Raw genomic sequence first — 27,420 nt, 5'->3', positions numbered from 1 at the left:
GGGTGGGGGGGGAAGCCAAAGGGGGCTTTCACCCATTTTGCCGGGGGTGTGTGTGCCCCCTCGAGTCTCTCTCTCCCTGGTTTGAGGGGGGGCTTCAGTGTGTCCTCAGGTTTTCCCTCATTCATAAGATCGGTTAGGTCTATTTTGATGCTTGCTCAAAACAGGTTTTCAAATGGTGACTTAAAGAATGCATTTGCCTGGTCTCGAGTCCAATGCAAAAGGGGAAATTCCACCCCCTCCTGCTCCTTATGCATAGCTAGCTGCCTCTGTCCCTTTCCATGCTTTGCACGGTTGCAAACGTGTTGCTTTGCAGGGTTGTGTTGCTTTGCAGTTGTGTTGCTTTGCAGTTGTGTTGCTTTGCAAACTTCTCAGCTGTTTGTTGGGGCTGGGAGCTCTGTGCGTGGGCGGCAAGCTCTGCTCAGAGATGCACATTAAGGGTGGGGGGACCCCTTTCGGGGCCCATATCTCAGCCTGACCCAATCTTAACAAAACTTGGGGGGTCTGGCAAGAAGGGTCCTTTGAAGCTCCGCTGAAAGTATGGGACCTCTACCCCCAAAAATGCCCCCCCAGAGCCGCGGAAAGGCACGGTTGTGTTTTTAGTGACTTTATTCGGCCAATTTTTTTCCCCGAACTTTGAATTCCCGCCGAATTGAACGGACCCGAAGTGGGGGAGTTCAGACTTCGGCATATCCCGAATCTAATTCAGCCGAATCCGAACTATACCGAATTTTTTTTAATTCAACAGCCCTATCCAAAAGGTTGCTTATATAGTACATATATAAGTGAACATATATAGACATACATGTGCACATTTTGCTGCACACTTTTGTGCATACGTGTACACCAAATTAAGAACATGTGGTGTGAAACAGAAGACCCTGCCAAGTCAACTCTTCCCAGTTCCTTAAACAATAATTTATGTTTCAAAAGCTGCCCTTCTTGAATTCCTTTGCATGAATACCCAAGTCAGTAGCCTTCAGTATTACCTTATCAGTATTACAAGGAAAACAGAGAGAAAGGGGCTCTGAGTCATGATCTAAACCACATACCCAGAGTTCTCATTACCTCTGCCTTGTCCATCATACCTATTGCAAAAAGGACCGAAAGGACTTGGATTCAAGCAGGCAATTCAATGTCATAATTTGTCTTCTAGCCCTAATTTTTTCCACAGATACCCTAATGCAGCATATCACAGCAGTGGATACAAATATCCTGCTCCACATGTTATTAGAGGAAGGATTTCCAATAGCAAATCTAGCAAACAATGATTACACAGGTACACAAAATGATACAATGTATCAGTTTTATGTAACACAAAACAGAAGTCCAGTGACAGTTAAAAAATTAATGACATTTATTCCAGTATGAGCTTTTGTGAGATTTATTCCAGCATGAGCTTCAGATACAATACTAAAAAGAGTTACACCCCTCTAAACCCATTAACTTTAATTAACTGAGAACAGTGTGAGAGTTTAGGATCGTACTCACACTAGGCTCTGGAGACTACAGTGCCCTCTCCCCTTACCCAAGAATTGGCTGTCTCTAACCTTAACCATTAATAGTTTGTTTTCAATAGCCATTTGTCATAAAAAAATCCCAAAGGTTATCCTGATGCCTCTGAAGTCACTGCAAATCCAGATGATATTAAAATAAGTAGGAAAAAAATACCAAAGACATATTTTCAGCCAAATTAGCCATTTCAGCACTGCAATCTCAATTAAAGGAAGATAATAATTTAATCTTTATTAGTAGAAGTGGATTTTACAAAGGACATGATTATTATTGTCTCTGCTGCGGATGGAAAAATGCGTGGTTAGAGAAACAGCGAGGCATCCCAGAGGATCTAGGGCTAGACTACCATCAGCCAAGTACTTTAACTGTCACATTTTCCACCAGGAACCATGGGAATAGTATCTCTCTTAAAGACTATGTGTGTGTGTGTAAAGTGCCGTCAAGTCGCAGCCGACTTATGGCGACCCCTTATGGGGTTTTCATGGCAAGAGCCTAACAGAGGTGGTTTGACAGTGCCTTCCTCTGCACAGCAACCCTGGTATTCCTTGATGGTTTCCCATCCAAATACTAACCAGGGCTGACTCTGCTTAGCTTCTGAGATCTGACAAGATCGGGCTGTACCATGCTGCCTTCCCTCCTCTTAAAGACTATGCCATATGCTTATTGCCTTTTAGAACTGTAATATAGGAAAGTATGACAATCAATCTAATTTAGGTTTGTGGTATAGATATGCCCAGCAGAACAGACCTCTGTCTAATGATCCAGTTTAGGGGTGGCCAGAAGGTCACTCCGGAGTGACCACTTACTTGCCATGCAATTAAAAGTAGCTCTCTGCCCTTCCTCTAGTGCTGCTGCTGAAATAGCTTTCTTATCCTTTCCTTTAAAGCTATATCATTAGCTTATCTCCTCTTTCTCCACATCAAGGATGTGCACACATGCACCCTTGGTCTGGGCAATAAAGGAGTGTGTTATTGACTCTTTCCCCCTTCATCAAAGCCACTATTTGCTTCTTCCAGGGAAAACATAAAGTTAGCTGAATATTTTTCCCCAGCAGAGCAAGTTACAGATTACCCTGTGAGGTAGGTTAGATTAAGAGCAAGTCACTGGCATGAGGTTATCTGGTGAGCTTCATGGCTCAGTTGGGATTTGAACCCAGACCCCCCCCCCCCACACACACACCTATTCTGATGCCCAAACCACTATATCACACTGGTTCTCTGATCATTGATCATGCAGGATCCCTCCTGATTCAGATAATGAATGTCTGTAATGATAGCTATTCCAGATGTGTTTCTTAAATGTAAACAGTAGCCAAACTAACAAAACTCTCATCCCCATGAATGCCAATGAACAGGCAAGTGTTTTGGAAAGGACCCTGTGTTTCCCACCGAGAATATATAGGTGCTCGCTCACATTTCCTAGGCCCCAAAGCAGCGACAACAACAGCTGCTTCCAAGCACTTCTTCGCATATAAAGCAGAAAGAATGGCCTTCAGGGTTTTAGCCTGCATGACACTTTCTCACCCTGCCTGTTTTGTACTGGGAAACATGCTAACTCCCCTTGCTCCAGGCCCCTTTTCCCAAGGAAGATGGCAAAGAAAAGAAGTGGGGTTGCCCTTGGCACAGAGAGGATATCTCATCATAAAGAACTGAGTGAGCATCCCAGGTGAAGAGCAACAGGTATTGCAGTTACTCAGTCTAAAATTAATTAACTTCCAATTCAGTGAGGTAGCTCATACAGGTTCCCCTTCATTAGGTTGCATAGCATGTTTTCAGATATGCATATCTGAGCATTTTTGATCATGGTTAGGCAAGAGGGGAGAATAGCTATGAATGGAATGATAGGCAGGGGCTTATTCAAAAACACACTCATGAGGCCAAAGTCATTCCTACGGCAACTGCAGGCAACTTGATGACCGTGTTCCATCGGTATGAATATGTATTTTTGCTTGCTTCCTCCATTTCAGACATCTCAATTAACTTTTAGTTTCCATGAGCAAATCTATATCTATGCAGAGGCTGACATTATGACTTCAAGGCAATGGTGCCATTCATGCTCATTTGAATGTCCCCACTCTTTATGCATCCCAAACTTCTAAATAATCGCATGGAAGCTGACGGAGCTGTACTGCAGGGGTCAGGAGGAAAGTGCCTTAAATTTGCCTTACATTTTGAAACTTTTGGTTTCAGTCTAGGCCATTTCTGTTGCTTGTGCATGTCCCTGGATAGATTACAGGGAGGGGGAGTTCTTAGTGCCACAACTTAGTCCACTGTGCTATTAGAAGACATGGAAGTGGGATGAGGACACGTCAGGAAAGGGGAGTGGGTTCAAATAACTGAGAGCTGTTGCTCCTTACAGTACATTCCTAGGACACCATGGCTGTCAGGCCAGTTCATCATCAAGTCTAAAGGTTTTGATGTTGAATCCAGAGTAAAACAACAGCCATTCACATCAAAATGCTGGTTAAGGAGACCAACCTGACGTGTATCACCAAGACATAGTTGGACAAGAAGGTGGAGTTGGACTGTCTCAGCCATGTCCTTCCACATTTTCAGTAGAACATCAGTATGAACTCAGTGGTCAAGGAGATAGAGTTGCTAAAGTTTGTTGGAGCTCCATCCCCCTCCTGGGTCTCAATCCATCTAAAGTTCATATTTCTGTTTTAACTGGTGTCAGGTGCTGAAGATATATTAGGGATTCTGTTGGTGTACCACCTGTAGCTTTAAGAATATAATTCCCACAGAGCTCCCATGAGACTATGTTCTGAGATCTTCCAGCCCATTTTAGCAGTTGCTTTTTGCTAAGCAACCCCCCCACAAATCTTCCTAACCCTTCCAAGCCTTGGTTTCTGTAAAGCAATGGGGGGAGGGGTAGACTGGGAGATGAGAGAGGCTGGGGAGAGGTTGCCATGAGGAGGGAAGAATGGAAAGCTGGAGACTGGGCAGATAAAGGTAGGCTGGCTGGTGGGTAGGATGGAGAGAGGGAAGCAGGAAAACAGGAGCAACTATGGGGGCTGCCGGGGAAAGGAAAGAATAGTGGGGAGGGGGATGCAGTGGGAAATGAGATGTTCCCCCACAAGTTCTTGTGAATATCCCCTTGATTTTAAGTAATTTTGTAAGCAGACTTGGAAATTTGTTTGGGTAGAAATGTGGGCTAAAATGTTTGAAATAAAGTAAGTGCAAGGATGAGGGAACTAATTTCACCCTAAGCCCCAATGAATAGCCCTGTTTAGGATTACTCTCTGGGTAGTCAACTTTTTCCTACTGTTGCCGTGCCATACTAGCAAGAACATTGAGGAAATGGTTGAACTCAACTCACCCAGAGGCAGGCAAGTAGGATATCTCACCTGTTTAATTGGGGGAGGGTGCATGGAATCTCACCTAATCCTGAGAAACCTTCTCAACCTGACAAATCTTTTTAACCAAAATATCTCTTCAGCGGACCTGACATTTATGACAAGGGTTAGTGTGCATCCTACTTGAGGTGTTCAACAGTTCCTGATTATTCTGCAAGAAGAGGCATAACTCTGTACTGTGATATCATGATCTGTTAGACAGGGAAGGACTGTTGAGTTACTTTGCAGGAGAGAAGATACCAGGAAGGAAATAAGCAGAAGCCAGAGCATGTGCACTGTTAGAAAACAATGATCTTGTTTCCATGTAAATGATTCATACCATAATTAAAACTAACGGGGGGGGGGGGACGGAAACACAGACAAAAAGTATGACACCGACTCTGGGTGGAACTATTGGCTCTGTTTTTGATGATGTATGGCAAAACAGATTTGGTCTTTGTAATAAAAACTCTACTTTAAATAACTGGGGGGAAAGGCAACGTTTGCTTAAAGGTTGTTTTCTTTTACCTTTTCCCCAGAGTGAGCTACGAACCTGTCGTGGGAGGCACAGATGTAATTGCAGGCAGTGCATCATTTCCCAGCTGCTGGGAAGGCCATTTGTGGAATAAATTAACTGCAGAAATATAGATGAGAGAATCTGTTTTTTTCTCCAGGGGTGGGAGAGGCTACTTCATGCTCAACGCAGGCGGCTAGCATTGGGCCTTTCAAAACTCACACTGATTTACTTAAACGGACTGCAGTATGCTGCCTGGAGAAAACAAAAGAGCTCCCAGTTCAGCCATAGATGGCTGATTCAAGGACGGCTGCTCAGATTCTCACTTGGTGCAGAGTAATCTAGCTCTATTGACTGTTCCATGGATTAACAGCAGGAAGGAATCAACTCTTCGGGCCCCTGGAATGTATACCACACTTACACCAGCTGGCTTCTCCTTGTTTTTTCATCTCAGACTTTCAACCTGGCATTCAGTTTCCAAGTGCATGCTGACATCAGTCATGTACTTAATTTCAATCTAGCCAATGCCAAGAATAAATACCATAACAGGGCTCCAAAATTCATTGAAGCAGGGACCATTCCTATCTGCTAACTGAACAAGTTAAAAGGTGGGTCTTGTAGGTCATCTGAAAGGAAGGTAGATGAAAGATTTGAGAGTTTAAGATGAGAAAGGAATTCAGGGACTATTCTAGAAAGTAGTTCTTGATAATACTAAAGGGATCCCAGATTAACAGGTTCTCTAACACAACCCATTAAGGTGCTCCAACTGCATTGTTATCCTTCACATAAACTGCGGTATAGTGGCTAGAATGCTTTATTATGACCAGGACGACCTGGGTTCAAATTTCCACTCTGCTAGTGTCAGGAGCTGCTGAGATTCAAATTGATTGTGACAGTTTCCTAGGGCTAGACACCATACCAAATGTGTTTCCACCACTTTCCTGCCTTCTCCTTTGCCTAAGGGGATTCCAGTAGGAAACATTAATTGAGGATACTGAATTTTAGCTGTGATATGAAACACCCACAAACTAGCTGCTGTTATTCATGGTGCGAGGTACAATTAGGTAGAGGCCTAGATAATTTTTGATTTTAAAAGAGAACCACAACTAAGTTTATTTACCAAAACACAAACTAAGGAAGACTTTTAATACTTAACGTGGAGATATGGAGTCATAACTTTGAACACTCCAACAGCCAGGGGGGGAAATGGCAGGCTTACTGCTATGTTACACTCTGAATCAAGATCGTTACACTTAAAACCAGCTGTAATTCAACAACCCTCTCTCACAATTTCAGGGGATTAAATGACTAATCTGATCTCTCATGCTGTCTTTAACACAATCTCCCATTCAGCTAACCCTTTCACTATGTTCCTCAACCAACACCTTCAACAGTCATAACCCAACTCCCAACAGACAAAACCGTCAGCATCACCACCCCAACTCCTCCAGCTTCCCACCTGCCATTGGCAGCCTGAAGCCTTGCTCTTACTGGCTGCTGGCTAAAACTGTGCTGTTAAGCCTCTCCCACGGGTGTTCACTGAACTGTGAACTCTGCCATCCTATGCAGTAAATCACATTGGTAACCCACCTCTAGGGACAATAACAAGTTCAGAGCCTCACAGATGATCCTCCCATATTCACAGCCCAATGGCTCCCTGAAACAGGAAGCACCATAAAAGCCTCAAGGAAGGAGTTTCCTGTCTAGTACGTCCTTACTGTAAGGACTGGTGTACTACTGTTTTCTCCCCACTGCTTCCCTGATCTCTACCCTTTGCTCTCATCATGACTTTTGTTTCTAGCTTATAACTTGACATATTCTTGCCCTCTTGTTTTTCTGGCTTTGGACCCTTTGACTACTGTGCCACTTTGGCTCCTGGATTACATAGTCTTGACTGCTGCTCTTGTTGTGTTGATGCTTAGACTGTCCCTTGACCTCCTCTTAGGTTCTATTCTGGCAAATTCCCATGTTATATTGCACATCAACTGTAAGCAGCTGACTTCTATTAGAGGTAATCCCAATTAATCCCTAGAAAAAAAGTTTTCCTTCAGTCTTTGCTTGGAGTTGGGAGCATATGTTGAATATGTATGCACAAATACCTGGGAATGTTGTTAGCACAAAACTACTTTCAAATCTTTACAGGGTACCCCACATGAAGCTCCAATACCGAAAAATGTACATATGTCTTTGAAGCTAACTACTGGTCAGAGCAAGAGCTAATATATCTACACACTGCATAGCCCTACTTGGCTCTTTCAATGGAAGAAAGTGTGACTGGAGAACTGCCTTTAGGCTAGGGATACGCAGATGCAAACATGATATCTGGCCACCGGGCTTAGTGGACAGGTGGCAGGTTTAACCTCTATCTCAGTGGTGTTCCCCAGTACACCCTGTTCCTTTCACTTGTACAGGTTGCTAGCTGCCATGTACTCCTATGGAGGAAAGTATAATATAGCTCATAGGGACACTGTTGTGTGGAGGAGGACTAAACCTGCCTTTAACCCCTGACAGTGAGTCGCCTGCTTGCACAGAGCCCTAGTCTAAACATGCAACACAATGAAGTGGTAGAATGGGCTGTATTCTTTCAGACTCTTGGGCCTTGGGGGGGTAATATTTTAAATGGTTCCCAATGTAAAACGTCCCTGCAAATAAACAATTTTAGGAGAAAAGTTCAAATGTACCCTTTCACATACTGTGTTCGTTTGTCATTTTCATGGAATTATTAATGTTTCTAAACTTTGAAAATATGTAATCTGTCCATTGCAGTCTCCAGTGATATAGTCCATTCTACCACATCAGCACGCTGCACCTCATTCTGTGTAGACCAGACCTGAAAGATCATGGGAGAACGAGCAGGTGGTGCAATGACTCCCAGCGTGTTCTACACTGTGACCACAGGAGTCTCTGTAATATGCAAGCCCTACATATGCAAACCTGCGCCCACCACAATGAAAGTAGTTATTACACAAGTATCTTTTGTGATGATTTAGGTGGCAGGCATCAGGATTTCAGGCAAGGGAAAAGGGCTCAATTGTTTTCTGGGTATCTTCCCATACCATTTTAATGACATCATTTGGAATGCTATAAGCAGAAGGATGTTGACACAGTAGAAGATTTAAAGATGAACTATTAATTATAATATATCAAGAAACAACAAGGAACAGAAGGCTGATTTTAAGATTTAGTCACCATTTTCCCAAAGAAAATTCAGTGCTGGGATAAATTTCTCAGGAACACTACTGAATCTGCTTCCTTGGGAGGTCCTGCTCCTCCCCCCCCCCACCCAAAAAGACTGGAGCGGTATTGGTCAGAGGTGCTTTAAGCATAGATTACTGAGAAAGCTAAGACGTTAATACTAGATTATTCACAAGATTCTTTTCAACTCCATGATATCTGAAATTCTAGTATCGATAATGCCTAAACTCTGCTAAGGACCAAAAACTACTAGCCATCAATACTAATAAAGTGTGGGATTTGCAGAAACTAGCTACACATCTCAGTGAGACACCAGTCATAGCCCTTTGAGCTAACAGTAAAACTACAGTCCGCAAGGTCCAATATGATCACAAGGTCAGCCAAGACCATAGTGTCTTGCTAGTCATCTGCCAAGAAAAAAACACGCTTCTTCCTAAATGAGATAATTTATTGTAAGAGCCAAACTGGACAGCCTGCCTTTGTCCCCATGCAGAGCTAATAACAGCCCAAAAGACTCCGTTTTGAAAGGCAAAACCACAGAATTATCACTAACATAGAAGGGGCTAAGATGGCTGCTGTCCCTGTTTGTAAGCTATTGCAATGCCAACTTATTATCCATCAATTACAAGAAATCTACGATCCTAGTCTTCTCTAAATTTTGGAGACGTCACAGTTGGACAATTAAGGGGCACGAAATTGAACAAGTGAAACAATTCAGATACTTGGGCCTGAATTTCCAATACAACAGCAATTGGACAACTCACAGAAACTATGTTGTGTCCTCAGCTAAATGTAATAATGAGGCCACAATTCGCTTCTTTTATGTTTATGGTGGCCAATTAGTTTCTGCTGCCTTATGAGTGTTTAAGGCTAAATCCATCTCCCAACTCCTATATGGAGTTCCTATTTGGGTAAGTGCCTTTAATCAGGACATTGAGAGGATTCAGTCCACTTTCTTATGCCGTATTCTTGGTGTCCCCAATTGCGTAGGGCAGGGGTCTCAAAACTGTGGCTCCAGAGCCGCATGCGGCTCTTTGGCCCGTTGAGTGCGGCTCTCCGAACTTGGTTTGGAGCCCCTGCTCTTGCGCCCGCTCGTGCCGGCAGCCGGGCTGCGGAGCCGGCACGCCTGAGAGAGAGAGCGGGCGCGCTGTCTCCCCCCCACACACCGTGGAGAATGGCCGGGTCCCCCTTTCCCTCAATGGTTGGGAGGCTAAAGCCTCCCCTCCCCTCTAGCCGCGCGATTGCTGGGCAGGCGGCTCGGCGGTTCCTGCCCCCCCGCCTATCAGCTGTTGGGCGGGGCGGGCTTCCTTTGGTAGACCTGGCCTCCGGCTGAGTCCCATTGGGAGGCCATGTCTACCTACTGGCTCTCTTGGCAGTACACCTGGACTCCGAGGAGGGGAAAACGTCCCCCTTCAGAGGCCAGGTCTACCAATTGGCTTCTATGGGCCTCCGGAGGCCAGGTCTACTGCCAAGAAAGCCAATGGGTAGACCTGGCCTCCCAATGGGACTCAGCTGGAGGCCAGGTCTACCAATAGGCTTTTAGGGCGGTAGACCAGGCCTCCAGACGAGGACTCCGGACGGGGAGGGGGAAATGGCAGGGACTTACAATTTAATTTTTATCAATAAATAAGATCACTATTCAGTATGATATCAAGTTTAAATTAATTAAAGTTTATTAAGTTAATAAACAGTGTACCTACCTATATAGTTTAAGAAATTTGGCTCTCAAAAGAAATCTCAATCGTTGTACTGTTGATATTTGGCTCTTTTGACTAATGAGTTTGCCGACCCCTGGCATAGGGTATGCACCTCTGTGCCTTGAGACGGGACAGGTTTTTTTGGAGACTAGAGCTTGGATCCATACCATTAAGTTCTGGTTACGTCTGCACTTTCTAACTGAATATCCTGGTTATATTCCTGCACTGCTGGGAGATTCTTAAGCCAGTGGTCGAAATTAATTATCAGGAAAATCAAGTCTGTTGGTATTCCATTTGATTCTCTTTTGATGTTTGGGAAAGAGCAAGCATTTAGATTGATACGTCAGCACCTACTAGATATAGAAATGCAGACCCTAACCTCCCTAGCTAATAGACACTGTTCCCCCATGTTTCATGGTATTACTCAGACTTATGGAGCTACAGTTTCCTACTTGTCTTATTTGGAGTCACCGGACATTTGCAGAGTTTTCATGCTCGCTAGACTTAACATTCTTCCTTCAGCTATTCTACAAGGAAGATACAAAGGAATCCCTTTTATTGATAGGTATTGTCCATGTAAGACTGGGGATCCTGAACTCTTAACCCACGTGCTGTTGTACTGCCAGCTTTACATGAGGCCAAGGAATACCTATATTAAACCCCTACTGCCCAGTGATCAGAGTCTCTCAGATCAGCAGTTGGTGATGTACCTTTTATCTGATAGAAAACCCTCTGTCACCCAACAAGTAGCTAGTTTTCTCCTGTCTGCACAAAGGATTTGCGAGCAGTTTGTTTTGTACTTCTAAGTAATGTCATTTTAATGTAACCTGTTTTAACCGTTTTTGCAACTTTGTTTATTGTATGCTGATGTAAATGCCTAATAAAGGTAATGATGATGGCAAAACCACAGGGGTAGGAAGGGCTAAGCCCTCTTTCCAAGCGAAATCAGATGCCTTGAATCAAGGATTGTATATTAAATTACTCCTAACATTCCCAAAATTCTGTGGGTAATAACAATTTATCTCCCAGAAGTTCAGGATTGTTTTGGCTTTGGGGAGGCAAAGAAATAGGAAGGGAGAGAATAATCTGGCCCCACCAGACAGCTTTTAGTCATCACCTCCACCCCTTAAAATTTTAAAAGGACTTACAGCCCATTCCTGAGCTGTGCCGATGGCCACGCCAAAGCCCTTTGGAGGCCGGCGACAGCCCACGCCGGCGCAAGGGCCCACAGCGCCGGTGTCCGGGATGCGCACGCCGAAGTTGGTGGTCCCAGCACCGGCGTTCTGGGCCGGACGCCAGTCTCTGGCCACTGCCACAGCAGCACCGGGCCAGGACGCCGATGGAGCTTGCATTGCCTCCTAAGCCTGGCGCACACAATCCTCTCAGGAATGTGCTGTAAAAACCATGCCTAACAGTTGATAGTCAGGTAGTCGGACACCAAGTGTGCTGCTATTGGAAATAATGTGGCCATTATTTTCTGAGTATTGGTGAGGCCAGGTCTATCTACATGAAATAATCGAGCTCTTAGTTCCAATGGCAGTAGACCTGGCCTCCATCTACCCAATCGCCAGCTGTTAGGTGGAACTTCTAAGGCCCTTTAAAATTTAAGAGATGGAGATGCTGTCTGGCAGCTGTCTGGCAAAGCTGTCTTCCTCTCTCTCCCTCCCACTCTAATCTGGAGAACCGGGTTTGATTCTCCACTCCTCCACATAAGCAGAGAACTCTAATCTGGTGAACCAGGTTGGTTTCACCACTCCTACACATGAAGCCAGCTGGGTGACCTTGGCCTAGTCACAGTTCACTCCAAACTCTCTCAGTCCTGCCTACCTCACAGGGTGTCTGTTGTGGGAAGGGGAAGGGAAGGTGATTGTAAGCTGGTTTGATTCTTCCTTAAGTGGTAGAGAAAGTCAGCATATAAAAACCAACTCTTCTTCCCTGCTCCTATTGCCTTGGGGAACGTATGGGGGGAGAACTGGAAAAATGGTCCCAGATTTTTGGGACCTGAAAAAGATCCCAAAATGGTAATGGGGGTCCAAAAACTTTGGGATAACAAAAAGCATGCCCTTCCCAAAATCTGTATCTGAAATTAACATGAAAATTTTTGAAGTACACACCCCTAGGCTTGATTAAAGGCAACTTAACTTTTAAAAAATGGAAAGATAGGATCATGGATCTTTCCACATCATCTGGTTTGGTCTTATTTTAAATCCTGAGCAACAGAATCCAGTTTTTCTGTTATAACTCTTTGAAAGTGTGATTTCTCTTGTCTGATAGATTTTTATATGAATGGAGCATTTAAACTCTTCATTAAAGGGCTATAGTTGCTGTCTAAACCACACATTAAAACTTTTTCATGTACTTAAGTGGTGACATCCTGCTCCCAACTTGTGCCATTATTCCACTGAGAGGTGACATAACACTGCAATAGGAGAACCTGGACTTAATGAGCTGTTGGCAACCTCGGATGTGATAGAGGAGGTGTTCTATCTTGACAATAACATCAGCTCCTGCAAGAGCACATTTCCACTGTCTTCACAATTTCATTTTTAGCTCGAATGGCGGTGAGGTGGCTGCTGTGATGAGCCTATCACATCCTAATCATGCATACTATTTTGCTGTTCCCTTGAATTGCCATCTGCTATTGTCACCTGTTTGCTTCTGGCAACGATTACTTGGAAGAGACACTTTTCCCTCTCCCCTCTACCTTTTTTTGTCTTACATATTTAAAATTAAATGTCTTTGGGGCCAAGATTGCCTCTTAAAATATGACTACCACTGGACCCTGATCCTCATTATTATCAACACCCCCCAATATTTTATGTAATAATCATTAGAATTAATGTTCAAGGTCAGCCCATTCTGTATGAAAACTAGAATGGGTGAGAATGTAACATTACTGCAGTTCTTTTCACTGCCTGAATGCTAACTGCTAGAAATTACACACCTTCTCTGATCCCCACAATGATTCTTATATGGACAGAATAGGGAACTGGTACATACCAATGAGCTGGTGTAGGTTGGGTCTGAGGTGTCATCTTGTAGGTAGCGTGAGAGTCCAAAGTCAGACACTTTGCAGACCAAGTTACTGTTTACCAGTATATTCCTGGCTGCGAGATCTCGGTGGACATAATTCATTTCTGCAAGGTACTTCATACCAGCTGCAATCCCTCGTAGCATCCCCACTAACTGGATGACCGTGAACTGCCCATCGTTTTGCTGCATTTGTGAAAGTAAAGCACCACAGTCAATATGTATTTAGAGTGAACAAAGAATGCAGACTAGGAAGAAGCTGCTGCCACAAACAGTCTGACACAGGAAGGGCAATTCGGACAGATAGGGATGCTGAGGACAGAAGCCAGGAGTTAGGGCAGAGGCCATGGCAGAAAGAAGAGGCAGTAGGCTGAGAAAGAAGGAACCTGAAGAAACCATAGGTTGAGGAGAGGCAGGCCTGAGATAAAGGGCAGAGAACACAAGGACCTGAAGAAACAAAATGGCAATGAAAAAGGGGGCTATGTTTCAGGGCAGGAAAAATGGAGTCATCAAGGGGATGGGAGAAGATCTAACAATACCAGGAGCAGAGCTTTTGTGCTCACAATCACTACAATGGAGTAAGGTTTGGAGATTTGCCAAGCTGTAAATGCACATTTATAGTGCTGTGCAACTTCTAATCAGTGTTAGCAGCTATGAGCATAGGATCTGGGTGTAATTGGCTTGGATCCTATGATTTCATTCCACTCGCACTTATCTCTGGCCGCTGTGGAGGAGTTCCTCCGCTGCAGTGCCTGTTTCCTCTGCCACTAGCACTAGTGCAAGATGACTGTTTCTCAAGGAGCCCATTATGAATGCTGAAGTGCTAGCAACAGAAAAAGCAAGCCCTGCAGAGGAAGAAAGCCTCTGTAGTGGCTAGGAATATGAGAGGAAAGATGTCACAGGATCCAAGCCGTGGCCTTGGATTCATTAACTGAAGTAAAATGGTATGGGCTTTGGCAGGTAGGGCCCGATTTCCATAGGCAACACTATCACATGAGCTAGTCTCATTAGGTGATTCCCTTACAAACACAGAAACATAAAGCTGGAAGGGGCCTCAGAAGGGTCATCTAGTTCAAACCCCTGCACAATGCAAGAAATTCACAACTAACTTCCTCCCCCACTCCCCCAACGATCCCTACTCTATGTCCAGAGGAAGGCAAATCTGGCCTGGAGGAAAATTCCTTCCTGATCCCAAAGTAGCAATTGGCATTACCCTAGGCATGTAAGAAAAGACCATGAGAGCCGAGCACTGATTCATCCCTTCCTGCCCTCTCTGTCATGATCTGCCTAAGTTCACAGAATCAGCCTTGCTGCCAGATAGCCATCTGTCTCCAAAGAAGGAGAGCCCACCACCTCCCGAAGAAGCCTGTTTCACTGAGGAACCGCTCTCACTGTCAGGGCGTTCTTCCTCATGTTTAGCTGAAAACTCTCTTGATTTAATTTCAACCCATTGGGTTTTGGTACAACCTTCTGGGACAATAGAAAACTACTCTTCTCCATCCTCTATATGACAGCCCTTCAAATACTTGGAGAGTATTATATTACTTACATTACATTACTTGTTAAAAAAAATAGTAACACTTACTCGCAGGAAGGAGTCCAATGCTCCATTTTCCATAAATTCTGTGATAATCATCACTGGTCGGCTCTTGGTGACTACTCCCTCCAGCCGAATGATGTTTGGATGATCGAACTGACCCATGATGCTGGCCTCACTCAAGAAATCCCGCCGCTGCTTCTCTGAGTAGCCTGCCTTTAACGTTTTAATAGCCACGTAGATTTCTCTCTTTCCAGGTAGTTTCAGGCGCCCTTTATATACTTCGCCAAACTCCCCTGTAACAAGACAGATACAAGTCACACAACCAATTTTGTCTGACCCAGCACTTCAAAAGGAAAGATCACAACTAACCAGCCATTCACTTGGGTGCCTGTAAGGGCAAGGTGCTTTATCCAAAATAATCCTGGAAACTTATCTAAAAAACAACAACCCATCCCTACATAAGGTGAGCAGATGAAACAGAGGACAAGGGCCTGGGGCCTTTATGAGCTCCCTAAAAGAGGGTGCTTCTGGCAGGTCCAGGTTTTCTTGCCTCTTTAGTCCTTGCTGATTTTCCTTGGTCTGCACAACTACAAAAATATCGAGAAGCTCTGTCTTCCTTTCAACCTACTCATCCAACCCAACCCGTCACACTAAAAATATTACTGGCCTCTGTCTGTATACAAATACACATACCCTTGATAATTCATTCGTCTGCTCAGTCTTCTTGCACTGCACTCAATCCTTACAGAAGGCATCATGGTAACATTGTGATCCTGCAAATACTTAAGAGGAAGTAAGGCCCACTGAATTCAGTGAGACTTACTTCTGGACGCGCCTGTAGGAAACCAGGCAGGCATGAAAAATTTAGCTCTGCCAATTTAATGAGAGGTGGTAAAAGAGAAAGAAACAGAGGACAGAAAAGAGTAAGCCTGATTTTAAAGCACAGCAAAAGAGGTGGCTTGCTCTTGGAGCTCTTCCTCCCAGTCCTAGTGAGCTACCATCGTCTTCTATCCTCTCTCACATAGTAGGGAAGGCAAGGCTGTGGAGTGATCAAAAGACTTGGTAATGGTGACAGAAAGAGTGGAAGAAGAACTAAAGAGGCTTCCAGATAGCAGTTTCTCTGATGAGTGCTGTGCCAACACAGGAAACATCCCAGAGAAGAGGCACTTCCTACTGGGAAGGTTGTATCAGTGATGGTGCTACCTTAGTGGCATCTTGCTGATGCTATAAGTGCATTTTGAACCGATAATTATCAGAATTGGGAATCTGCTTGCAGGCGATAAGCATACCAATCCAGCCTGCCTGATGCTTGCAAACAGCTCCATCTGGAAGCACCCTTGGAAGAAAGAGAAGCAAATCTGAAGTGCTGAAGGCAAATAGCACATGCAAACAATGTGTTAGCTATCAGACATGCAAGTGACTAGAAGAGGGCTTGGGAGGGAATGAAAAAAGCAGAGACAGGTAAAGGGAGGGTTCAGACATAATACATGTGGCAATAGGACAGGGCAACAAGCAGATGTTCATCTAACCCCCTCTCTGGAAGCTGACTCCAGAAAACACAACACTTGGTGTACAAGAGGTGGGCAGAAGGTAGAGTTGTCCGTATCTTCTGGACCACCTAATGTAGGGATTTTTGTCAAGAAAGCCATACCAGGTGGACTCTGGCATTATGTGTCAAGGCACTTTTTATGTTGTTAAGCAAGAGTCTATAATCAGGACAGCTTATGCCTTAACGCTGAAAAGATCTCGGGCATGCACACTGGCTCTGTAAATTTAACACACATTGGCAGGCAACAGGGATTCTAGCAAATTCTAGGGGCTTCTAGCAGATTCTAGATTGCACCATGTATGCAACAGACATGCAGGAATGTGGAATCTTTTGCTAATAATACTTTTTCCTGTGTTTCACAAGTTTGACTCTGGAATACTTCCATATCTTTGATGGCAATCCCCAGGGTGTTTTTTTTTTAATACAATCACCATTTTGCTCAGTTTTGGGGAACGAGAAAGAAAATATTGTTTCTTTCAGTATTACCTGCCATTAACATATATTTACTGGCAATTTGGTGTTGTACGGTGACTGAGCAATACTTACAAAGCTGGTTCTCTTGATGGGGATGGATCTCTGTGGGCATGAATATGAGATGTGCCCAGGGACACCTGTAACCTAGTTAAGAGAACATGTGGGACTAGTGATTTGTGTAAAATAAACATGTTGAACTTGAATGCTTTGATTGTGTACAGTTGTTTTATGCAACATACTTGTTTGAACAGCTAGAATTTCTGATGAAGGACATGCAGGCTTTTTCAACTGAAATTAGCTAACTGCTCAGAGAAAGTAAGATTCCTGCTATGGTGGATAGAGAGATGCCATAAACTAGGGAGCGATTGTCCTGCCTATTTATTGTTAAATCAGGGAACACAACACAGTATTAAAGTGAGTCAATTTATTAAGAACAGACTCTTAAATCACAGAAGATTCAGTTAGGCTTTCAGGAGGAAAAGTGCCAGTCCATTATTAATTGAGCAGAATGAGCCTGAAAAGAGGGAAGGAAGGAAAATGAAGGGAGGAAGGGAAGTGGAGAATGGAACCGAAAATCTTCCCGATGGGAAATGAGTCACACCTGCTCCAATGACTTCTTCAATCTTCACGAAAGACACATCTATTTCCTTGGCAAACTCGCGAACAGCTTCATTGGGATCCTCGTAGGTAAAAGGGTCAATGTAGATCTTCATTCCTGGGGAGCCTTCTCATTTGAGAGAAGAGCCAAACAAACAGAGGGAAAGAAAAAAATCATATTCATCTCTGGGAGGAGGCATCAACAGCATGTCTCCATAAACCCTTCTCCCTTCCCTGACCATCTTCACTATTATCTTCCTTGTAGCTCCCCTGTTCACTGTCCTTTTGATTTAGGGATGCTTCCAAATTTTCCTAATGTGCATTGCTTCCTGACATTTTGGAATTCTGAATTATCTGATTCTAAAGTGGAATGAATGCATTCAGAATTCATCAGTGTTCCATTTTTATTTCTGAATTTGGAGACAGCACTGCGCATGCACAGCTTGCCACAGTTTCCAGTTCATTTATGTTTTCTTGCCCCTACATTACTAATAAACATGTGCTTTGATAAAACACTGCAAAAAGGTAATCTTTATGTGACTAAGATTCTGTGTGTTTTCTACCAAGATGCAGAGGACAGGTGTGCATCAGTAAATAGATGCATTAACAAATTTGAGCATATCAAAGTTGCTTTTTTTTTTTTGCAGCGTTTTGTAAATGCACACAAATGTGCATTTGGGTAATGTGGGAGAGAGAATGGTACAAATGAACTGAAGGAGAAGAAAGTGCAGTAACCTGCCTGTTCCAATTCCAGAACTAATTTTAGAAATTATCCTGGTTAAAGCAGAATTCAGGAGAAGGATAATACAGGACAGAACAAATATTGTGAAATGTAAAGTAACGGAATATGGGAAACTCCATACTCTTGATCCATTCCTCTCCTTATATTGTTGTTCTCTGCTTCTCCTGCATTAACTTTTCCCCTGTTGTTCTCCTTGAGATTTAGAACATATTAGTTATAACTGGCAGATTGGGAGCAGGCCATGGGTGGCACCCAGAAAGTGGGTGCACACCGTTATTTATTGAAGCAGTAGCAAATCCATTAGCCAAAAAGTCAAGGAAAGAACTGCAGGTAGAGATCAATATTTATCAATCTGACACCTTTCTGTGGAGGTCTGATTGCAAGGGTGAGACTGGGTAGCTATGGTATAGCAGTGGAGTGCAGAGCAAAAAAATAAAACAAAGAGAATAGCAGCAAGCTGGGAGGAGAAATGGAGTGAAGAGAGGAGCAGGAAGACAGAGAGGGAAGAAAGAAGGAACTCACTTCAGAAAAAGTTTTCTCAGAAATAAAAAAAGAGTGAAAAGGATTCAATCAGAGTAAAAGGAGATCATTACAGTGCCCTTCTGAAGAAGGAGGCGTACACAAATAGATGAAAGACTTAAGAGAGCGGAGAAAGCCATTTGTCAGCTGTCTGACATTCTAGGAGTCTTCCAGTTGATTCAGGCTGACCAGCCCTGTAGCCTCTAGTTAAATGCCTCCTTCCACAACTCTCTTGTTTGGACTGAACTTTCTATCCACAAGAGCAAAGTTATAAACCAAAACTATTTGGCTGGCTTTATGGCAAAGACAGTGAAAGTTTACAATGCTTCCAGTCTATGCATAATTTAAGGTTGTTTTTTTTTAATTTACTCAGAATACCTTAGCTTTGCAGCTGCTACTAAAATGACAGCATGCAGCAATTATAAACAAGTGAACATCTTAATGATAAAATACAGCCTCCATAATAAATACTCAGGTTTTATTGGTTCTTGTAGGTTATCCGGGCTGTGTGACCGTGGTCTTGGTATTTTCTTTCCTGACGTTTCACCATGCTGCGTTTGTATGTTGCGTTTTGTGTATACAAACAAGGATAAAAGAACATGAAAGATACTGCAGACTTGGCCAACCTGAGAAATCAGCAGTGGCTGAACATGGACTGACCCAAACAGGACACGGGGTCTTATTCCAAGACACTGAAATACTGGACAATTCTACCAACTATTTTGTCAGATTCCACAGAGAAGCCATTGAAATTCATAAACATCAGCACAACTTTAACAGAAAAGAAGAGAGTTTAAGAATGAATAAGGCTTGGCTTCCTGTCCTGAAAACCTCCAGACTAACAAAGACTACAGTCCACAATAGCCATACAGATTAGCCTTAGATTCACACATTAATCACTTCAGGATACAATGGTTCCATATTAACATACCACACCCTCATTAGCACATTATCTTGATACTTACAGGACAATGGTTAGCACATCACCTTTGATACTTTTTGCAGGACAATGATTCAGCTCAAACCCTACCCCTTTCTGACTATATATTACTCTTCCTACACACTTGACACTGAGAGACCCTGTCCTTCAGTGTTACTCCTCTGAAGATGCCTGCCAAAGCTGCTGGCGAAACATCAGGAAAGAAAATACCAAGATCACGGTCACACAGCCCGGATAACCTACAAGAACCAATGAACTCTGACCGTGAAAGCCTTCGACAATACTCAGGTTTTACTTTAGCAGCCTAAAAGTATTACAAGGGCCCTTATAGCAGACTGCCACAGTTCTACCAGACATAGCTGGGAATTTGTATGGTGCTGGAGGGAATTTGGGAGGCTGCCTGTAGGAGTTAACTCTGGTAGAAACCTTGTTATTTCGCTCATTAAATTTTAAAGAGAAATCTCACACTCAGGAACTCAAATTGTATTGGTGGAAGCACTTCCTCCCATCTGGTGTATATTAAAACCATAGAACCCATGAATCTAACAAAGACCACTCAAATGCTTTGCAATTGCGCTTTACGGAATTAAACTCTGTAAACCTAAGCATGAGAAATGTGGTGGCACCACCTGATATAAAGGTGTCAGGGATGTTTCTGATTTGTGTCTGGATGCTAGTCAAGAGAAATGAGAGCCTCCCCTCCTTCTCAAATTGTGGAGTGTGCCTCTGTGGCCTTTTCTCGAAAGGTCTTGTCTTGTTACCTTACTTGTAGCACCCAGAAGGGTGCTGCTGTAGTTATGTTTGTTAAGTCCAGCAGATTTTAGCTGTAGGACCCATTCCTTTGAGCACAAGTGGGGACTTGTATTAAATGCCTTTGGACATACAGTCTAGCTCTAGCTTGGAAGTCAGAAAACCAAACGTGTATTCTTAACTCAACCAGGAACAAATGTCTTCAGACAAGAAAATAAGGTATTCCTTCCCCTGACCGAAGCAACTTTACCACTCATCTATTGTCCACCTTTCTCTTCGTATGACAAACTAATTCAGGGAATGTTTAGTTGTGTACCTTCAGCCAAAGAGTGGTATCATTATTTTGTTACTGAAAAAAACCAAAATATTGTGGTTGATATCTGAAATTAGCGCTTAGAACAAACTGTACATTTGTTTTCTCACATACTAGCTATATTGGAAAAAACAGCACACATATCCTCTCTTTTCTCTTCCCATTATTCAGTTTTGGTCACTTCTTCCATCACCTCCCTCACTGAACCCCAGATTTGTTCCTCCTCACCTTCCTTGTGTTTGGAGTACCTTTAAAAGAGCAGAGGTCCTCTACTGCTCCTCTACCTCACCACTGTATCTAGCCCCACCATCACCACAAGTGTTTATGTCAGAGATCATTCGTTAAAAACCCTCAAATGACAGTATTATGCAGGCCTCATTTGACCAGGAGATATATGAATACAGAACAGAATGTTTGTCCTTTAGTCATATTTGCTTCTGCTTCTTGTTATGTAAGTTAACACAGCCCTGTAGGGTTGCCAGGTCCCAGGCTTTGACCCTTGAACTCAAGTTCTGGGGCTGAATCTCAGGGCCTCAGATCAGCAGATGGGAATGTCTGAGATAGTAGCTATCTCACACAATTTATGGTTTCTTTTAAGTCTTCTGTGCATGCCTGCTTGTGTCAAGTATTGACATGCACATTGGAGAGGGAAAGGCAATAATCTGGCACTTAAGAGTTCAATGAAATTTTATGCTCAACAGTTAATTTCCATGCTGTTTTAATTGTTTTTGTGTGTGTGTGCGCTTTGGTGAATAGTGCCTCTCTTCACAGCCACGGGGTTGTGACTACTCACATTTAAATACACCATAAATTACAATTTTTAATAGTGTGTGAAAGCACTACCATTAGTACTACTGTTCAATGTGATAACACCAATTCCACCCCCTGACATCACCACCAGGCTCCGCCCCCTGAATCTGGCAACGGTAGCCCTCAGCAAGGAATTATGAAAGGTACGCATCAGCACTGGTGCTAAGGAAATAAGTTTCCAGTGTTGATATGCTGCATATGCCATTTAATTTCATATTTTCATATGCTATAACTGGAGAAGCCTGCCTAGCCCATAAGCCAGGAAACAATTACTTGCATGCCAATCTTAAGCATATTAACTCAGAAGTAAGCCCAGCTAATGTCAATGGGACTTACATCCAGGTAAGTGCATTGAGGATCGCAGCTTTAATTTCAATATAATTCAGCTAATTAGAAACAAACAATGCTCATTAGCTACAGAGTTAATGTAATTAACAGCTCCAGGCCATGTGACACGTGAAGATCTTGCTCTTGGAAATCCCAAGACGGGAGAGGAACGATGAACTATTATTTTCTCTAAGGATATTTCCAGACTGAGTGGTTTTGTTTTGAGAGTCAGGAATAGTGACTCAGCATGCCTAACACCCACAAACCACATGGGAGCTTTGCAGATCTCCATACCAAGTGCTGCTTATTCTAATGGTGGGCCAAGTCTAGCAGATCAATGTAGGTGGCGCTGTCCACAACAGCTCCTGCTGTGCAATCAGCTCCACCCTATACACAATACTTGGTACCTCTTCCTCACATGAACACATGAAGCTGCCTTTTACTGAATCAGACCCTTGGCCCATCAAAGTCAGTATTGTCTACTCAGACTGGCAGCGGCTCTCCAGGGTCTCAGGCAGGGGTCTTTCATATTACCTACATGCCTAGTCCCTTTAACTGGAGATGCAGGGGATTGAACCCAGGACCTTCTGCATGCCAAGCAGATACTCTACCACTGAGCCATGACTTTCTACAGCTTCCAGTTTAATACTACAGCAGGAAACGCACAAATGGGGAAACTGTTTTCTGGATGAAGCCTGAGGCACCACCTGGACCAAGGATCTTCCACCGCCAGTGATGAAGCTGCAAGGAAGCCATCTGTGCTTTGCTCAGTTCATAAATCTTTTCACGGCTTCATCACATACACTTTAACTGTTCCATAAATTCTTTTATAAGTGCAGCTGATGCTCTAGCAGGATTACAAAGGAATTTACAAGATCATAACCAAGGCTGGTTTACAGATTAGAAAAGCAAAACAAACATATAACACCGAAGGATCAAGCTGGGGGACACCATGACCTTACACCTCGTAACTGCAACCTTGGCCAGTCTAAAGCAGCTCCTCAATGTTCAGCAACAGAGAATGCCAGAGAGCAGATAGAAAGTGTTCATAGTGTTAACAAATGGCTTGTTGCTCTTTACAAACCTGAGGGAATTTGCTAGGGTTTAGAACCAGATGGTTCAACGTATTTTGAACAGCAGGTACGGAAGAGTAAAGATCACAGAACGGAGAGCACATCCAATCAGTGATAGCAATAACATTTGAAGTTCACAGAGAAGGGGGGGATTGTAATGTGAATCTCCCCAACTAAAAAAAGCCTCACTGCTCTCTGAATCAGGCCCAAACCCCCTTTGAATCAAGGTATAGCCCAAGAAAGACTTTTCTCTGCCTCAAATGTTGCACACCCTTGCCCCACCAGCAACAAAACAAACAAAAGATACATCTCACCTATTCTGCCTGTCAATGTTTTCAGGGTCAATGGCCTGCACCATGCCAGAAAAATTAGCAAAACAATGTTTGACAACACAGATCTACCACAAATTCCATGGAAGACAGTATTTGCATACACACATAGCTCTCACAAGCATACAGAATGTGTATTTCATTTACAGAAACAACCACAAGATGTTAATGGCCAGTAACTGAGATAGCTTTTTAAAGGGATTAGATAAATTAATGGAGGATATGTTTATCAATAACTATTAGCCATCATTGTTTATGGGAACCTCTATGCCCATGTGATGACAACAGGCGATGTACACTGCAGTCCTGACATGCTTGTGAGAACCCAGATGATTCTCACTGCTGCAAAGAGAATGCTGGACTAGATGGAACCTGACCTAATCCATCCAACAAGCCCCATGTTCTTAACTTCTTGCTTTCATACTTGCAATCAGGAAAGCATATGGCTGAACTGCCAAATGAAGTAGTAAAAGGCGAAAGATTTATCCAATCTGAGGAGAAAACAGAGTATCAAACAAGGTAGTAGGTGAAGCTGCTTGATTTTTATGTGGATGCTCAGTATTTACAAGTCACTTAAATGCCAGTAGTGGATACAAAAGGATGGTTTGAGATGTTAAAAGACTAGTTAGCCTAACAGTCATTGCTTCATTTAGAAACAATTAGGGTCCCCAGTGTTGAGTTTTTTTGGTTCTTTTGTAGCTGTAAGTGATCCATGTGTTATACAATGTGCTGAAACAGAAAGGAAAAGAGTATTTTAAACCTTGCTCTCACTCTTCTCTCCACTAGCCAAACAGAGGGAATTGAACTGGACTAGAGGGTTCTTTCTAGTAGCTGGCAGCTGTAGAGAAGAATACTGTCTGCTAGCCACCGGCCTGAAGGATTGACCCTTGCACTGTGCTTCTTTTAGAATTCTAGCTTTTAAAAGAAACATTTGCCTTGCCCTTCATTTTCTTCTTCATCCTTGTTTCACATACTCCTCATGGGTCTGTGGTAGGTAAAAGGATTCTGACATTGTGAGTAACACTATGAGAGAATGACCATCCTCTGGGCCATGAATTGCATATTCTTCTGGATTTCTTGACCATTATTCTACCACTTGGACTTTTCATTATTCGAATAAGTAAGGCAATCTGAAGTTAGGAGAAATTATGCTGTTTGCTTAACTAGATCACTTGCTTGCTCCAGTTTCCGCATTCTCTCCAAATCTCCTGCTGGTCTTGCTTTATGTGCTCATGAGGTTTGCATTAATATCACTGTAACTTTGACAGCATTTTTCTCTCCTCTTTCTTCTCACTGCCATGTTCAGAACTACTGGGAAGAAAAAACAACTCAGATTCCAGGAATTGTTTTGCTTCATTTTAGTACAAGCAGAGCCTGCATGGAGGCTGTCAAAAGTGTATAATGCTTCATGGTATACAATATCTACCATGCCAGTGGGCATCTGGGATGTACACCACTGGCACTGAGCTGCAGTATGCATTGGGGTTGATGAATGGAGGGGCAAAGAGTTGTTAAATTTTGCTTCTGCCATGTAGACCCTCAACACTTTTCAGTGGCCTCCACTTGAGGCTGTTTCAGAGGGTAGTCATATTGGTCTGCAGTAGAACAGCTAGATTCGAGTCCAGTAGCACCTTAGAGACCAACAAGATTTTCAAGGTAAAAGGGTATCCTTGGATACCCTTTCAAGGTAAAAGGGTATCCATTGGATACCCTTCTGACAAAGGGAGCTTTGACTCTTAAAAGCTTATACCCCAAAAGTCTTGCTGGTCTCTAAAGTGCTACTGGACTCAAATCTAACTGTTCCATGTGAAGGCTGTAATGTTTCATTTGCAGATGACACAGAATTATTCTGGATGGTGAAAACCAAGGCCAACTGTCAAGAAGAAGAAGAGTTGGTTTTTTTTACCCTGCTTTTTCTCTACCTTTAAGGAGTCTTACAATTGCCTTCCCCTCCTCTCCCCACAACAGACACCTTGTGAGATAGGTGAGGCTGAGAGTTTTGAGAGAACTGTGACTAGCCCAAGGTCACCCAGCAGACTTCATGTGTAGGAGTGGGGAAACAAACCCAGTTCACCAGATTGGAGTCCACTGCTCTTAACCACTACACTACACTGGCTCTCACTTCCAGGAGGATATCCACAGATTGGGTGAGTGGGTTCTGTGTCGGTAAGTGTAAAATGATGCACACTGGAACAAAACATCCCAGCTTTAAGTGCATGCTAATGAGATCTGAACTTGCTGAGATTGAGAGGGTAAGGGACACAATGGATAGCTCAATGAGAATGTCAACCCAGGTGTCACAGCAGTGAATAAGGCAAACTTTATGCTGGGGATTATTAGGAAAGGGATTGAAATAAAACAGCTGATATTATAATGCCCCTGTGTAGATCTATGGTGTGGCCTCATTTAGAATACTGTGTGCTGTTCTGGTCACCCCATCTCTAAAAGGACACTGAAGCCAGAAAATGTACAGAAGAGGGCCACCAAGATGATTAAGCATTTGGAACACCTTTTCTATGAAGAAAGGCTGAAGAGCCTGGGACTTTTCAGTTTAGGAAAGACACAACAAAAAGGGAGACATGATAGAGGTTTACAAAATTATGCATGGGGTAGAGGGAGTGGACAGAGCAAACATCTTCTCCTCTCCCAAATACTAGAACTCGAGGGCATCCAATGAAGTTGATGGGCAGTAGATTCAGGATGTTCAAAAAGAAATACTTATTTATGCAACAGGTGATTAAAAGGGGGAAATCGCTGCCAGAGGATGTAGTGATGGCCACAGTATAGAATTTTAAAAGGGAATTAGACAGATACATGGAGAATAGCTCTATTAGTGACTACTAGCCATGGTGACTAAAGGCAGCCTCCACATTCAGAAGCAGTCAACCACTGAATACCAGTGTCAGGAGGCAACATCAGGGGAAGGCCTCAGCTCTATGCCCTGTTGTTGGACCTCCAGAATAAACGGTTAGCCACTGTGTGAGATAGGAAGCTGGACTAGATGGACCACTGGTCTGATCCAGCATGACTCTTCTTATGTTCTTAAGTAGGAATAAGCTAGATATCCATGTCTTTGTTATGTTGGAAGTGTCTGTACATTGTCCATTGACAAACTGTCTAGGATATTTGAGAAACACTGGTAGTATACTTGTCGTAGCTGTATCCCAACCTCCCTCTAAATAGTTCTGAACAATGTACCTGGAGGTTTTTGATCACACAGATGCAGGGCCTCATCCATTTAACTTCAGAGATGAATAATAGAATCATAGAGTTGGAAGGGACAACCAGGGTCATCTAGTCCAACCCCCTGCACAATGCAGGAAATTCAGAACAACCTCCCCACCACACACACACACCCTGTGACCCCTACTCCATGCCCAGAAGATGGCCAAGATGCCTTCCCTCTCATGATCTGCCTAATGATCTGTCATAGAATCAGCATTGCTGACAGATGCCCATCTAGCCTCTGCTTAAAAACCTCCAGGGAAGGAGATCTTACCACCTCCTGAGGAAGCCTGTTTCACTGAGGAACCGCTCTAACTGTTAGGAAATTCTTCCTAATGTCTAGACGGCAACTCTTTTGACTTAATTTCAACCTATTGAAATAATAAGGATGGCTGAAAAGTCCTCAGACAAAAGTCATCCATTTAACTTCAGAGCTGAAATAATAAGGATGGCTGAAAAGTCCTAAGAATGGAGCTCAGTTTGGAATTAGGCTGCAACTGCAATCAGGTATGTTTAAATACACTCTGTGCCATAACTGTCACAGTTACTGTCTGACCTTTCAGATTTTATGACAATGCACACCTTTGGCCATTTTCTGACTGTTTCTCAGTTTTTAACTGAGTAAGGACAAGTAATCCTGGAGTCATATGATGACCATGGATGCAAAGTGAACCTCAACAAAGAGTTCTTGGTTGAGTGAGGGAACGTCTTTGCAGTGAATGATTCATGGGGTGAGTGTGCTACCCTAGCATTCTATAGTCACACTCCTCAGAAGAACTATGGATCTATTTTTTCCCCCAATTGATTTCTACCTAGCCTTTCGATCCAGAAGAATCCCCAAGGTGGCTTACACAGAATAATAAAATACAAATGATTTGGAGATGCTTCCATTTCCTCTGACATAGCAAACATGCTGGGGTGGCATCCCACCCAATTCCTGCTGTGTCATT

The 27,420-nt window shown here is 43.3% G+C and overlaps 1 protein-coding gene across 1 annotated transcript in view; it reads right to left on the bottom strand.

The window, feature by feature from the left end:
* Positions 1-27,420, bottom strand: part of EPHB1 (EPH receptor B1) — a 370,423-nt gene that overhangs the window by 8,522 nt on the left and 334,481 nt on the right. The window contains exons 10-12 of the mRNA XM_056850342.1: positions 17,447-17,569; positions 14,868-15,115; positions 13,253-13,468 (exon numbers count right to left, since the gene is read on the bottom strand). Of these exons, the coding sequence (XP_056706320.1) occupies positions 13,253-13,468; positions 14,868-15,115; positions 17,447-17,569 (587 nt within the window). The remainder of the gene's footprint in view (positions 1-13,252; positions 13,469-14,867; positions 15,116-17,446; positions 17,570-27,420) is intronic.

This window comes from Euleptes europaea, chromosome 5 (genome assembly GCF_029931775.1).
Source record: "Euleptes europaea isolate rEulEur1 chromosome 5, rEulEur1.hap1, whole genome shotgun sequence".
NCBI lineage: Eukaryota > Metazoa > Chordata > Lepidosauria > Squamata > Sphaerodactylidae > Euleptes > Euleptes europaea.
Note: the sequence above shows the minus strand (reverse complement) of the source record. Positions and strands in the feature narration are given on the sequence as shown.